This window comes from Erythranthe guttata, chromosome 9 (genome assembly GCF_056151865.1).
Source record: "Erythranthe guttata isolate IM_541 chromosome 9, IM_541, whole genome shotgun sequence".
Classification (NCBI taxonomy): Eukaryota; Viridiplantae; Streptophyta; class Magnoliopsida; order Lamiales; family Phrymaceae; genus Erythranthe; species Erythranthe guttata.
Window position 1 is genome coordinate 9,534,825 of NC_142541.1, and position 14,182 is coordinate 9,549,006.

General features: G+C 33.4%; 1 protein-coding gene across 2 annotated transcripts; it reads left to right on the top strand.

Annotated features, from left to right (window-relative positions):
• Window positions 1-6,648: 6,648 nt before the first annotated feature.
• On the top strand, window positions 6,649-9,508 carry LOC105962736 (DNA ligase (DUF1666)). 2 transcript variants are annotated; one of them, XM_012987065.2, is made up of 6 exons: window positions 6,649-6,979; window positions 7,089-7,477; window positions 7,570-7,938; window positions 8,066-8,443; window positions 8,516-8,745; window positions 9,045-9,508. In XM_012987065.2, exons 1-6 carry the CDS (start codon window positions 6,837-6,839, stop codon window positions 9,372-9,374), a joined length of 1,839 nt encoding a protein of 612 aa, XP_012842519.2. In that variant the 5' UTR covers window positions 6,649-6,836; the 3' UTR covers window positions 9,375-9,508. The 2 variants fall into 2 exon arrangements, with proteins under 2 accessions (XP_012842519.2, XP_088678956.1); XM_088822830.1 differs by having other exon boundaries at window positions 6,729-6,979; window positions 7,567-7,938.
• The last annotated feature ends 4,674 nt before the right edge of the window (window positions 9,509-14,182 follow it).

Sequence of the window (14,182 nt, forward strand, 5' to 3'; positions counted from 1 at the left end):
ACACAATTGTTGAGTGTAGATTTTACGCTCAATACGTTTACTTTACGTGGATATTTTGTTTAGATTTAATTATATTTGTGCTTTAATTGATTGATTTTGTGTTTTATAGGTGAAACCGAGAATTAGGTGTCCACGAAGGAAAAAAGATCAAAAATAAAGGAAAAAGTTGCAAATAAGGAAATAAATCAAATTGGAAGAAGGAATCTCGCCACAGCTTTGGCAGTGTCCACCATTTCGAGCATATCTCTCTCATACGAACTCCAAATCATCTGATTTAACTCCAAATCATCTGATTTTAGTGGCATTGGAAAGCTAATTTCAAGGGCTACAATTCTTATTTACGCAAGATTCCAAAATTCGGACTCCAACATGGCGAAAATCGAAGAACAAATCCTGATGGGGGAAAGTGGCGGAAATTGATTCCTATTAGGTTTCCACTACTTCCTTATCAAGAAAAGCCTATAAAAGCAACAAGTCTCTACACCATAAGCACGGAAATATACACCACAAAACGCGAGGAACGAAGATCAACGAAGACTCAAGCATAGTTTTTCTTATTTTATTTATTTATTTTACTTCTTTATCATAAGAATCACGAGTAGCTAAGTCTTTATTTCTAGGATTTTATTTGGAACCCTATGTGGGATTTATGAACCCAATTCTATGATTTTATGCAAGTTTTAATTCCGGATTATTTCTTCTACTTGTTGTATTAAGTGCATGAACTTGATCAACTTATGTGCTTTCATGTTATTGTTAATCACATGAATCGGAAGATCGGGTTAATAATTAGAACTGTGGTAGAAGAGTCTTTGTGGTATTAACATAGGAATATAGTTAATCTCTTAGGTAGCCATTATTGAGATTTGTGCTTAATGCTGTGTTCTAGAATTAATTGCGTAGGAATACAGTAATTGAATCTAGGGTATTAGAATCGTAATACACGCGGAAGAGGGTTATGATTAATTTAGCATCTCAGGTTAATAATCCGGGTTAATTACTTGCATAATTGAAGGAATTGGGGGAGTAATAATCACATAGAGGGAAGAATAAAATCCTAGGCTTGTCTACTTTGATTAATCTTCGTGTTTTATTTGCTTTCGTGCTCTTGTCTTTTTAATTTGCCTTTTAATTTAGTTAATTTTCTCTAAAGTCGACTGTGTAGGGTGGGCTTGATAATAATTGGTAGAATTTAGCGTCTAGGATTAAATAATTAAATATTCCCTGTGGGATCGATACTTGGACTTAATTGTCCACTATATTACTTGTACGATACGTGCACTTGCGTGTAGGTATTACCACCAACAAGTTTTTGGACGATATGACTCTTGAAGCTAGGAATCCGCCTCCAGTTAGTCAGTCTTCCCGGAGCCAAACCATGTAACACAATCCCACCACTGAAAGTGTCAAACTCGTACTGAGACTTACGCTGGCGGGGAGCTGGGACGGGAACATCTTCATAATCACCCGCCACAGGGTCCTGCTCATCGTCGTGTCAATCGTAGGAGATACGAGAATGCTCCCCTATAGATCTAATGCCAACCGCCATAACTCTCGAACTCCGGTCCACATCGGCTACCTCATCCACGACGGGTAAATCGGCAGCGCAATCTGCTCGCTCACTAACTCTCATATGCCGATGAGATGCAGTCATACAAATGCGCTCGGCTTCCCCCCCTCCTCTGCCATATCGAAATTTGATCATCGGTACTTTTTCCGAACTAGAAGCACCCATAATCCCCTTCCCCTTGTTGTGGTGTGTCATTTGTACAAAATAAACATTCTAATTATTTAAAACAAAAATAAATAAAAATTATTTCAAAAAATAAATTCTTGAAGCTCCCGTTCTGCAGAGCACGATTCAAGTTTTCGTACTCTACAGAACGGGAGCTTCAATAATCTTGAATCCCCCGTTCTGCAGAGCACGATTCAAGTTTTCGTACTCTACAAAACGAAAGCTTCAATAATCTTGAATCCCTCGTTCTGCAGAGCACGAAAACTCTAAGAATTTCCAAGTTTTCGTGCTCTACAGAATGGGGGATTCAAAATTTTTGAAGCTCCATTATGCAGAGCACGAAAACTTGAGGATCTTCAAAATTTCGTGCTCTGCATAACGGGAGCTTCAAGAATTTGTGAATCCCCCATTCTACAGAGCACGAAAACTTGGAGGTTCTTCAAGTTTTCATGCTCTGCAAAACGGGGGATTCAATATTCAAAAATTACCTAGATCTAATCCTAAACATGCGTTTTTACATAAATTGTAAATGAAATTAATTAAAAGTAATGGGATATGAAAAAAAAAAAAAAAACCGGAATCGAGCCTCGTTTGCTACAGATTGAATGCCAAAATGTGTCCGAATGTAGAGTGTATTGAGAGAGTTTGAGAGTGGGAGAGAGAATTTAAAAAAAAAAAAATTAAATGAAAAAGATTCCGCTGTATCCAGAAATAATACCGCTGCGAATAGCAACACCCTTAAAAATAAGGTTGATACATATAATAACACTTATAATTAATTAGACAACATGAGTTTTTTTTGTCCTATAATTTTACTAGTTGGGAGTTTTAGTCCACCATATTTCGAAATCAGAATTTTAGTCCTCTAGATTTCAAAATTTGAGAATTTTGATCCTATAACCTGCTATAACAAGTAATGCAATGGTTAGTTGAATTTTGGCCTTATTTGTTCGTGTTCATTTCCAAGAACATTTCGCTTTGAGCACATGAGCCATTTTCAAGTAGTGTTTAATCGTTTACCTATTAATCAATATTTTCGATTCATTAGTATGAGGTTATCGACAAAAAAAATATAGTCACTTGTTAACCAATTTAGCTTCCTGAAAGTTCACACTCTTTCAACTCGAGCAAACTCCAAGGAATTGAATTTTTTTTTTAAGAATACGAAGCTTGATTTTAAAGTCAAAATAATTCAGTTATTAGGTACGTGCAAGCGATTTTGTAGAACTATACCTGATGAAATACATCATTTACTACTGTATTTATTCAGTAGTAATTTATATAGATCTACAGTTTAAAATCACATGGTGTATTCTGTATGACCTCGTAAACCCTATGATCCGGGCTATTTTGCCTCTAACATCAAATAGTAGGTGATCTGGGTTGATTTCCCTAGGCCCAAATGTCCACCGTATACCCTCTTAGAACTAACCCACTCTCCACTCTTTTCTCTCTAGAATTAGTACAAAGAAGAGAATAAGAAATATGTGAACACAATTCACTAGATGACTCAACTATATAATACACATGTATCTTCATGCATAAGGAGGAGGATAATAAATACCACACATAAAAGAAGCAAATACTATACCAAGAACACACAAATACAACGATGTGGCCAAAATGGCCACATCACCGGAAACCGTAGATGTGCCAATTGGTCAATATTTACATGTCAGATTGAATTTTTTGAGTTAGAGTACAATGTTTTGGAATTAGTTATTTATAATATAGAATTGGTGGAATAACAACAATTTGGATCTACGTCCAAGTTTTACAAAGTTGGGAATGCATATCCGAAAGATAAAACATAAATTATTGAGCACTAGTAAAAGCGGTCGGAGAAGATTCATATTAAAATAAGTCCAAAAGACAATCTTGTTGTACCTCCACTTTCTTCCTTCAACATTCAAAGTATAAACTTTTGACACTTTATCAGCTTTTAAGTTGCTCATGGTGAACACGTGATATGCAGATTTTAAGTCATTTAAATTCATCTTTTCACCAAATCTATTAATCACTTCTACCAAACATTTTCACATGAATACTTTTCATTATTACTATATGTAGTTTTGGATGAAAAAAAAAAAAATTTGTTTTGTTTATTCTGTACACGAGTTAATAATTATTTCAAAGATATTGAATTGAAGCTTACTAATTACATGACAACATTTAATTAAATCTAAATGAAAGAGAGAGTCTCGCATGAATGACATAGCAGTAAAAAAGTTTGTGTCCATTGTAGATTAACTCAATGCACCTATATATATATGTCGATTGCTGGTTTCTTTACTAAAAAATGAAAAATAAAAATGAAAGAGAGAGAGAAAAAAAAGTATTTTTTTCACTAAGTGGTAATTAATTAACTACTTAATTCAGCGCATAAATTATACTGAATTAGTATAATAATCACCAATCAGTTGATATATAGTAGAATACTAATTCTTTTGTAAAGAAAGAAGGATTCGTACTTACATAGATGCGTGTGGCTAGAGGTTTTGGTCTCTTCTTTTCATTTTTGTTTTTATCATGTATTATATATTTTTAATTTATGTTGCTTTACTTATCATCAAGGAATTTTGGCTTTAGAGAATGATTAATAATTAGCTATAAAACAAGGTTTTCAGTCTTTTTCAATATATTGTTTAGAGGCACTATAGATTCCCAACCTCATTACATTTGCAACTATTATATGTTTAGTTAATTTAAGGTATTATATGTTACAAAAAAACATAGGGACTAGGTCATGGGATACCTGCACATCACGAGTTAATATATAATAATGATGTAAGTATATGGCCTATCTACTACACGTAAAACGAAATTTACTCAGCGTACGTATATGACTCATATACAGATCGATTTTGATTAAAGGGTTTATTTTTTCTATTTATCAAATTGGAAGGGAAGAAAATATCAATTTAAAATATTATGATTTCAATAAGTTGTAGTTGAAACTTCGCTGTGAAACACGTTGTTTTGCACTTGGTGAATTAGAGTTTACTGCATTCGTCTCAGTGTTTTTTTCTAAAATATTGTCTATGTTATTTTATTGGTGATTCAGTTTTTTGAAAACTTACTTTTTATTGGAATATTATTAGACTAAAAAATCTGCACTAAGTATTTGGGGTCAGTTCGGTAAGCTTCAGCTGAACATCTCCCAAAGTTGGACCTTCAAGACGAAACAAAGTAGGTCATGAGAATTAAATTGATTTAAGGGGCGGAAGGCATATTATTGGAAATTATAGACCACAAAGAGCTCGCCACTAGAGAAATGAAGATTCGGAGGAAATTAAGGTGGGTAGGTGGCGAGCTGGCGAATAGCAGTTGGAAGAGCAAGACGTGAGATTTTCATTTCATAGATAGATTAGAAAATTAAATCAATTAATGTAAATCTCGACCTAGTTAAGGCGAGTTAAAATAGGAAGCGATTAGAAAGATCTTCGTGTATAAGCCCCTGTAACAAATCCAATTAGGCTAATGTTCACTTAATAACATCAACACATACTTTCTTCTTAATTCTCTCTCTTTATTTATAATTTTTTCGATCATTAGATTATCTTTACCGGTCATAGTTCCAGCGTTAGGTGATCTTTTCCGACAGTCAAGAAAGACGAATTTGAAAGAAGGTCTTGAGGTGTATATTCTACACCAACAGTATACAACATCAATTTTATTCTCCTTACAGCCAGTGGCGGAGCCACCCTTTGGCAAGGGTGGGCTCCAGCTCACTGTGGATTCAATTTTTTTTTTTAAATACTCTAGCTATATGCAATTAGCCCACCCAAGTAATTTAATTTAGCTCATTCACCAAAAAAATTAGGGTAAATTACGCCCACACCCCTGAGGTATGCTTAAATAATTTTAAGGTCCCTATGGTATCGATAATTACAAACAACCCCCTGAAACGTAGTTAGAAACTCTAACGGGATAATGCATTTGATACATTATTCCGATAGGGTTCTAATGGACTATTACTTTTAGCTAGTGGTGGAGATAACATAGAGTTATGGGGAGTTCTGGGGTGACATGGCTCCCCCAATATTTCTTAAATCACCCATAACTCTTTGTTGTCTCCACCACTTCCTGAAACCAATAGTCCGTTAGAACTTTATCGTAATAACTTATCCAATGCATTATCTCATTAGAGTTTATAACTACGTTTCAAGGGGGTGAGTGTAATTATTGATACCACATGGACCTCAAAGTTATTTAAGCATACCTCAGGGGTGTGGGTGTATTTTACCCAAAAAATTATGTGGTCTTAGTTAAAGTTTATAAATTTTGTGCTATTTTATAAAAATGAATAAAAAAAATAAGACCTTCTAAATCGAATCAGTTACCAGATTATTTTTTTTGAATTCCAACATGATTTAAGCCCAACTTAATTCGAATTCCTGGCTCCGCCACTGCTTACAGTTGCCCTCATCATTTTTTATTTTGTAACCAAATTCTTACATTTCCGACTCGACGCTTTCGCATAAAATTGGTGGACAAAATTTACCAACTTTCTTCAATTGTTTTTAAAACAAAATAACGTTGTTCATCACAAAAATTTAAAAATAAAATAAAATAAAAAATAATAAAAATATAAAAATTCACTACTTAAAAGTGTTATCTATAAAATCGACTAGGGTAAAACAAAAATTTATTTTCTTTAAAAAAAAAACCCAGGTATAATTAATTGCGAAGGACTACTCAAACATGCACATTAACCCAAAATGTACATAATGTTGTTTATAAGTTGATAATCATAATCAATCAAAATTACTTTTAGCTTGTTATGTAATAAAGCTGTAAAAAATTAATTTACCTTCACAAATCTGGTCATCGAATCAATTCTGACGGTCTCCCGAAAACGGTTGATTTACGTAGAGTTTACTTAAAGTACATAAGGGCATATCCGTCTTTCTGTCATAACAAAGTAAACATCAATAAATCTTGCCAAACTAAAAAAAAGAAAAAAAAAGAAAGAGATGATGAAAGCAAAGTAAAGGGCCTCACTTTTGTTAGTGTCACTTTGGAGAATTGCTTTGGCATTGGAAAAATAAGTGGAGAGACCATTAATTGTTGAATTGAATTAACAAAATTAACAATAATAATGCAGCAAATTCCTAATGAAGTAGCTACTCTTTTCTACAATGTCTCAAGTTCTTTGTTTCTTCTCTTCATTTTTTTCCATCTCACTTCAATTTTTCTTGCCAAGATATTCACCTTCTTTGGCGGCAATCCGTTTCACCTAAGGTATCTGCATACATAATAATGCAATTCAACCTTTTTTTCTGACCAAAATGATGATTATTATATTATTACGATGTTATTGTAATTTTGTGCCGTTTTAATTTTGTTGCAGGAATCAAGATGGATACGAATTCGGCGCGTTTTCCGATGAGGAAAATATGGAAGAAGAGAATATTGAGTATTACGGCGGCATGGCGGCTAATAATGGTATGGAGGAGAAAATCAGTTTTGTGGAAAATGCGGTTTATCGTGAAAGAGAAGTGGTAATGAGTGAATCAAATGATGATGACGACGACGGAGAATCGTTGGAAGAAGAAAGTAGTATAGGTGATGTTAGTAGTGAAGAAATTACAAGTAGCTACACCACACCTGCATCTATAGAATCCACTGATAATGATGATGATGAACAAGAGATTCCGATGACAAAAGATTCTCTCTATGATTCCGAACCAAATCAAAATGACCCCACATCAACAACAACAACATCATTTCATCATCAAGGTCGTCAAATTAATTAATTTTTAATTAAGTACTAGTAGTTTGTTCTGATTTGTTATTTATAACGATGAATTATTGGTATGTATATGCAGCAGATTATTCAGACAGTAATACGACTAAATACAATAGCGGCCGATCGCACGAGGTTGTTACAAGAAACGAGGCGGAAAACATTAAGATGATGAGTTTGAGGGAAGAAGAAAATTTCCTGGTGTTTAAACCGACAATGAAAGGAAAGAAGTTGATGGAAGAGAAGGATGAGATTTACGGAGACACGTTAACGGTCGGATCGACGTCTAAAGATTCATCGGAATGGAGAAGCTCAATCAACTGTACGGACGATCCATTCTCTTCTTCGTCGAGAAGGAGCTGCCCCAATTGGGAATCCTACACCGTCTTCCAAAAGTACGACGAAGAAATGCTGTTTTTAGACCGTATCAGCCTTCAAAAGCTCCACGAAACAGGTGCTTAATTAATTAATTAGCTTCTATTTCGTTTTCGTTATTTCTCTCTTCAGAGTACTGAATTAGTGCAACCATCTCTTGTGTATATAAGTGTGAATGTTGTTAAATTAATTGGATTAATTTGCAGAGTCGATGAGATCGATACAGGCGTGTCCAAGATCCATATCAGAAAGAATAGTTCACAAATTGACAACAAAGAGACAAAAAACATCGGAATTCCGACAAAATCCGTACCACGAATTGGAATCGGCTTATGTGGCACAAATATGCTTGACATGGGAAGCTCTAAATTGGAACTACAACTACTTTCAACGGCTAAGGGCCTCACGCGCTCAAGAATCTGATCCAGGGTGCCCTGCTTACGTGGCGCAGCAGTTTCAACAGTTCCAAGTTCTCTTGCAAAGGTACGTCGAAAACGAGCCTTACGAGCACGGTCGAAGACCCGAGATATACGCAAGAATGAGAAGTTTGGCACCTAAACTTCTTCAGGTTCCAGAATACCGAGGTATTATTAATATTACTTAATTTAATTCTATTCAATTAAATTACACAATTTATATGTTTTGATTTATTGTAGATTCGGAAGATGATAAGAGAGAGGAAGGGGTAAGTACAAGCTCGAGAATCCCGTCGAGGTCGTTTCTAATAATAATGGAAGAATCAATAAGGACATTCCTGAATTTTATGAAACAAGACAAAAAAAATCACTACCAAATCCTGGCTGATTTATTCAGGAGGAGGAGGAGCAATAAAAGGGGATCAGCTGATGCTACTCTCCTCTTCCTACTAAAGAAAGTTAACAAAAAGGTATATCTATATATATATAAATAATATTGCATTCATCATACATTATAATATTATATGGCGTTTATTGCAATTAGTACCCCTGTGTTATGTCAAATTGCTAGAAAATTACCCTACGTTATTTTATCAGCAAAATAACCCGATGATTCAATTTCTTTTAGCACACAATCATCTGATGACCAGGGGTACTAATTGCAATTTTAAACTATACATTACTACATTATATTTATATTTGAATTATTATTGTTATAATAACATAATAAAACATCGAACTAATAAGAAAAAGAATATAATGGACGCAGAAAAAGTCAAAGATTAAGGAGCTTCGTCGAAGAGGAAAGTGCATGAGAAGAAGGAGGATGAAAAATGAAGAAGAGAAAGGCGAGCTGGAGATAATGATGGCGCAAATAGACCTAAAAGTGGTATCGAGAGTGTTGAGAATGGCGGATTTGAACGGAGAACAGTTGCATTGGTGTGAAAACAAGATGAGTAAAGTAAGAGTATCGGATGGGAAACTACAGAGAGATTCCTCTCCCCTTTTTTTCCCTGCACCACCAGCTGATGATCATGAACACTATGTCCCACCACCACCATGCACCCACCCACCACCCCTGATGAATGCTAATTATTAAAACAATTACACATGAAAAGGAGGCTGCTTTATATATACACATATATTGATTGATGACTAGACGCTGATTCTGTATTTGCATGACTTTGCATGCTACATATCCACTTTTCGTAAATATAAAATACACTTAATTTATATGATACTTGAATAACATGAATATCCACTATATATATATATATATATATATATATATATATATATATATATATATATATATATATATATATATATATATATATATATGGAATTTCTTGATTCAATGATATTCTGGCAGATCCACTGTGGTGCAAAGGGTGTGCAGCTGCACACCCTTAATTTAAAAAAAAAATATATTACCTATATATTTAATTATATAAAAACTAAAATGAGATTAATTTTTTATCTGTTCTTTTAGCTGGGAAAGGTTGCTATAGAAATTTTTAAAAGACTAGAGTTCGCGTCCATTTGTACCCTTCCCATGCCTTTTAATTTTAAGTTCTAATTTGCTACACATTTTCACCAATTTTCTGTCTAAATATTTCCTAATTATCCCAAAATTTGTAAATAATTTTCTTAAACCCGAACCCCCATAAATTTTGACTCGATGATTATTTTTTTTCTATACTTAATTTCAAACACCCTTGGCAAAAATCATGGATTTGCCATTGATTATGTGTACGTATAATAGTACTCAACTAGGTCCGTACTCCGTCTTAATGCGCCGTCGGATCTCTATTTTTTTTTTTTTTTATATATATCTATATCTTTCGTAAAGATGTAGACATGTAAGCAAAAAAGATGGATAAAACAAAAAAAAAAAATGTGAGGAGAGTATTATTGAAGGAATACAATGTTTTCTGCTATACACACACAAACACGCATACACACGTGTCCCACATCGTAAAGTAGTGGTGTATTTATTTTGGTGGTGGGGCGACCAAGATTTGGGAAGGTGGAGAGTAAAGATATATAGTTTGGTGAAGAATGAGAGAAAGGGAGAAGCAAAGAACAATGGGATAGAGACGCAATACTGGCTGGCTGGCTGGCTTTAGTCATTAATCATCCACCTTTATCTTTTGAATAGAGGGATTTTGATTTGGATTGGATTAGATTATCTAGAGAGAATTAAAGAAAAGCAAGGCTGAATAATAAATGTTTAGCAGTGTAAAAGAGGAGTGGCACATGAAAAGTAGTTATGAGGGTCCTACTTGATCCATTTAATTTAGATAATTGAAATATGAGAAATAGTTCTTGCGTTTTATAATTAATATATATGATCACGTACTTCACGTTGCCGGACGAGTTGCAAATAATTGATTTTGGATAACGATGAAAGGTTGATTTTTCAAAATAGGAAATAATTGAGATTATTTCATTCGCTTATGTCAAATATACAGAGATTATAAGATAGCAAAAGTAACATACGTACGTTGCCTAACAACTAGATATTTATTTAATAGTCTTATATATAAAAGAAAGAAACGCTGGTATTTCTGTAATTATTTATTTTTAATATTTTTTCTCTACTAATTTCTAACTATGATTTTTAAGAATTATCGAAATTAAAACTAACCCGTGAAGAATCCTACCTTATTGCTACTTATGTAATTATTTATTTTTAATATTTTTATATACTAATTTTTAACTATAATTTTCAACAATTATTAATCTCCTATTTTCTTATTAAGTATTAAATTAAAAAAAATTCACTATTTAAATATATCAAGTACGTGCATCGGACGGGGAAAAAATACTAGTTACTTATAATAGATAAGTTATATTATTGAGAGCATCTTACAAATAAGTTCATCAATAGATACGTTTCATTATCGAGGGTCCAGACAAAAAACTCTTGTACAAAAAATAAACATATTGTCCAGATGTTTGTAAAAGACTAAAATAGCCCATCACATTTTAATATGCTCTGATTTCATCATTTAATTTAATTTAACCTCAATTTGACCCCAAATTTCACAAATTATTCAATTTTGACCGAAAACACAATTTTGATACATTTTGCTCGTCGCCGTCGTTGACTGCCAGTCTCCGGCGATGACTTTTTTTTTTATTTTGGTTTTTTTTTTCGTTAGAAAATATAGTACATAGTAAAATTTAGGGTAAATTACAGTTTGCACCCCTGTACTATCGAATAGGTCGCATTCAACCACCTGTACTACCAAAATCTACAAATACCCCCCTGCCGTTAGTACAGAATGTTGACTCCGTTTGTCAGACCCGTTGACCGACCGTTTAATAGAGCCGTTGGCTTTTTTCTGACAAAAATACCCTCAAAAACCAGTATGTAAATGCTGCGTTCTTGCCCATTTTTTCTCACCAAAATTTTCACATTTTCAGCTTGTTTTTTCCCTTTTTTTCCTCGTGTTCTCTTTTCTCATCGTTTTTTCTCCTTTTTTTCTTCCTCGTTTTTTCTCCCGTTTTATTTTCTCCTCGTTTTTTCTACTTTTTTTTCCTCGTTTTTTCTCCTGTTTTCTTTTCTCTTTTTTTCTTAATTTTTTCCTCTTTATCCTCGTTTTTCTTCTATTTTCTTTTCTCCTCGTTTTTTTTTCCTTTTTTTTCCAGCTTCGTTTCCTTTATTTTTTTTTCATGCTAAAATGTCTTCTAATGGTTCAAATTCTCAACAATCATGTCTTAGATCCAAACATTATATGTCTTATTTTTCTGGAACCACATGCCGATGTAAAAAAAGTGCTTCAATTCGAACATCTTGGACTTCGAAAAATCCCGGAAGAAAATTTGCAGGATGCACAAACTGGGATGTAAGATTCTTGTACCTAATTTATTGCAATTTCCATTTTATAAGATTGTTGTAGGCTAACTATATTTATCTTTTCATATATGATAATAGAAACAAAATGGATGCAATTTTCTTGAATGGATTGAGCCTGAAATTTGTGAAAAGGGGTTGGAGATTGGGCAAGGATTCACCAGAATTTTGGAGCAAAAAAATGAGAAGATAAACACTTTTGAAGCTGTGAATGAAACATTGAAGCTGAACAATGAAAAGCTTCATGAAATTGCTCTACATTTGACAACAACAAACAATGATATGACTATTAAGATGCAAGACATGGAAGGAAATCTAAAAAAAATTAGCAGATGAGGTGTCCAAGTATAGGAAAATAGTGAGGTTTCTGAAATGTTTTGTAATTTTAACATGTGTTCTTATCCTAATTTGCATATTACAAGGGTCAAAAGACGGAAAAAAAATGTATATGTACCTAAACTAGAGTGTAAAGCAACTATAATGCATTACAAATGAAATTTCACACTTGCAAACAAACTAATATGTTTCATATTGTTTTCAGCCAAAACCACCGCCGACCAATCAAACAAAACCATCAAAAAATGGCCAATCCCCCAAAACATCAAAAAATGGCCAATCCAACAAAACCATCAACAAACTTCAACAAATCATATTGTTTCTAATCAAAATAAATCTTAAACTTAAATCCAACAAAAATGAACAGAGTTTTGAAGCATCAAAATGTTTAATGTTGCACATCATCTGTAGTGACACTGAATTTGCTACTTCTTGAATGGCTTGAGAACATAACAGGTCCAAATCTTGTGCCATGTACTTGTATCTACATGATTAAACTATATGAGAAAACAAGTATAAATACTACTACAACTATATGAGAAACATTAAAATTTAATTTTTTACCTCCACATCTTTAACTGGACCTCCTACATTAGTTGGTGGTCTTGTGCCCACCAACAACTTGTTTAGTTGGATTAGGAGCTTGTCTTGATGGATTCAGAAAATTCAAAAACTAAACTCAACCAATAATACAAAGACTGAATCTTAAAGAATAATACATAAACTTGAATAGATATACCTGTTGTGGAGGAATAATGTTGTTTTGCATCAACCCAACTCCATTCCAATTGCCTATTCCTGCAAGTCTTGTACTCCTACCTTTCTTCCTCTTTATAGTTGTTGCACAAGTAGAGGTAGAGGCTTGTGCTGACTTTAGTACAACAGTACATGTCGACTCTTGCGTTGTAGGCCTTTCTTGACCTTCTCTAGTTTGTTTTTTTGCTCTTTTTGGGCCATTGCCTTCCTCAGTTGGCCTTATTGTCCTTTTAGCACTTCTTTCCTCAGCTGGCCTACTCAGAGTTGCCTACAATTCAACACCAAACACATGTGAGTAACTGAACAATAGAAATCATTGAATTAAAATAAGAAAAATTTATAAAAGTAACCTTTTTTTTCCTTTGAGGTGGAGGAGGATTTATAGGTGGTCGTTTGCGCCTTCTTACGTTATGTGTGTTATCTCCACAGTTAGAACAAGTTTGAATAATGCCTTTTCTTGTGACCCTTCCACCAACACTTATCTCATCCACTCCTTTCTTCCTCACTTTCTTTGGCCTGCCAGACTGCTTCTTAAATGGTGGAGGTAGGATTACTTGAGAGTTTGCTGACTGCCATTGAGAGTGATCTGGAATATCTATACTACTTATAAAAGGAGGAATCCTATGGTGGTTTCTTTCATTTTTTGAAGAGACAAAAATACCCTTTGACAAGTTCAAACTTTGAAGGACAATTGAGTAATATAAACTGACTGTTAATTATTATAAATTAATATTAACTTATGAAATTAAATAATTATATTATTAACTATTGTCAAATATAACATGGACAAGTTTAAACTAATCAGGTCAATTTATATAACAAAAAATCTAGATGCACGTACAATAGAATTAACTAAAAAAATAATACCAAAATGACATTTTAAAAATAGTTTTAATTATTTTAACATATATCATTATCTAAAATATAATTAAAAAATACTCTTCATTCGATTA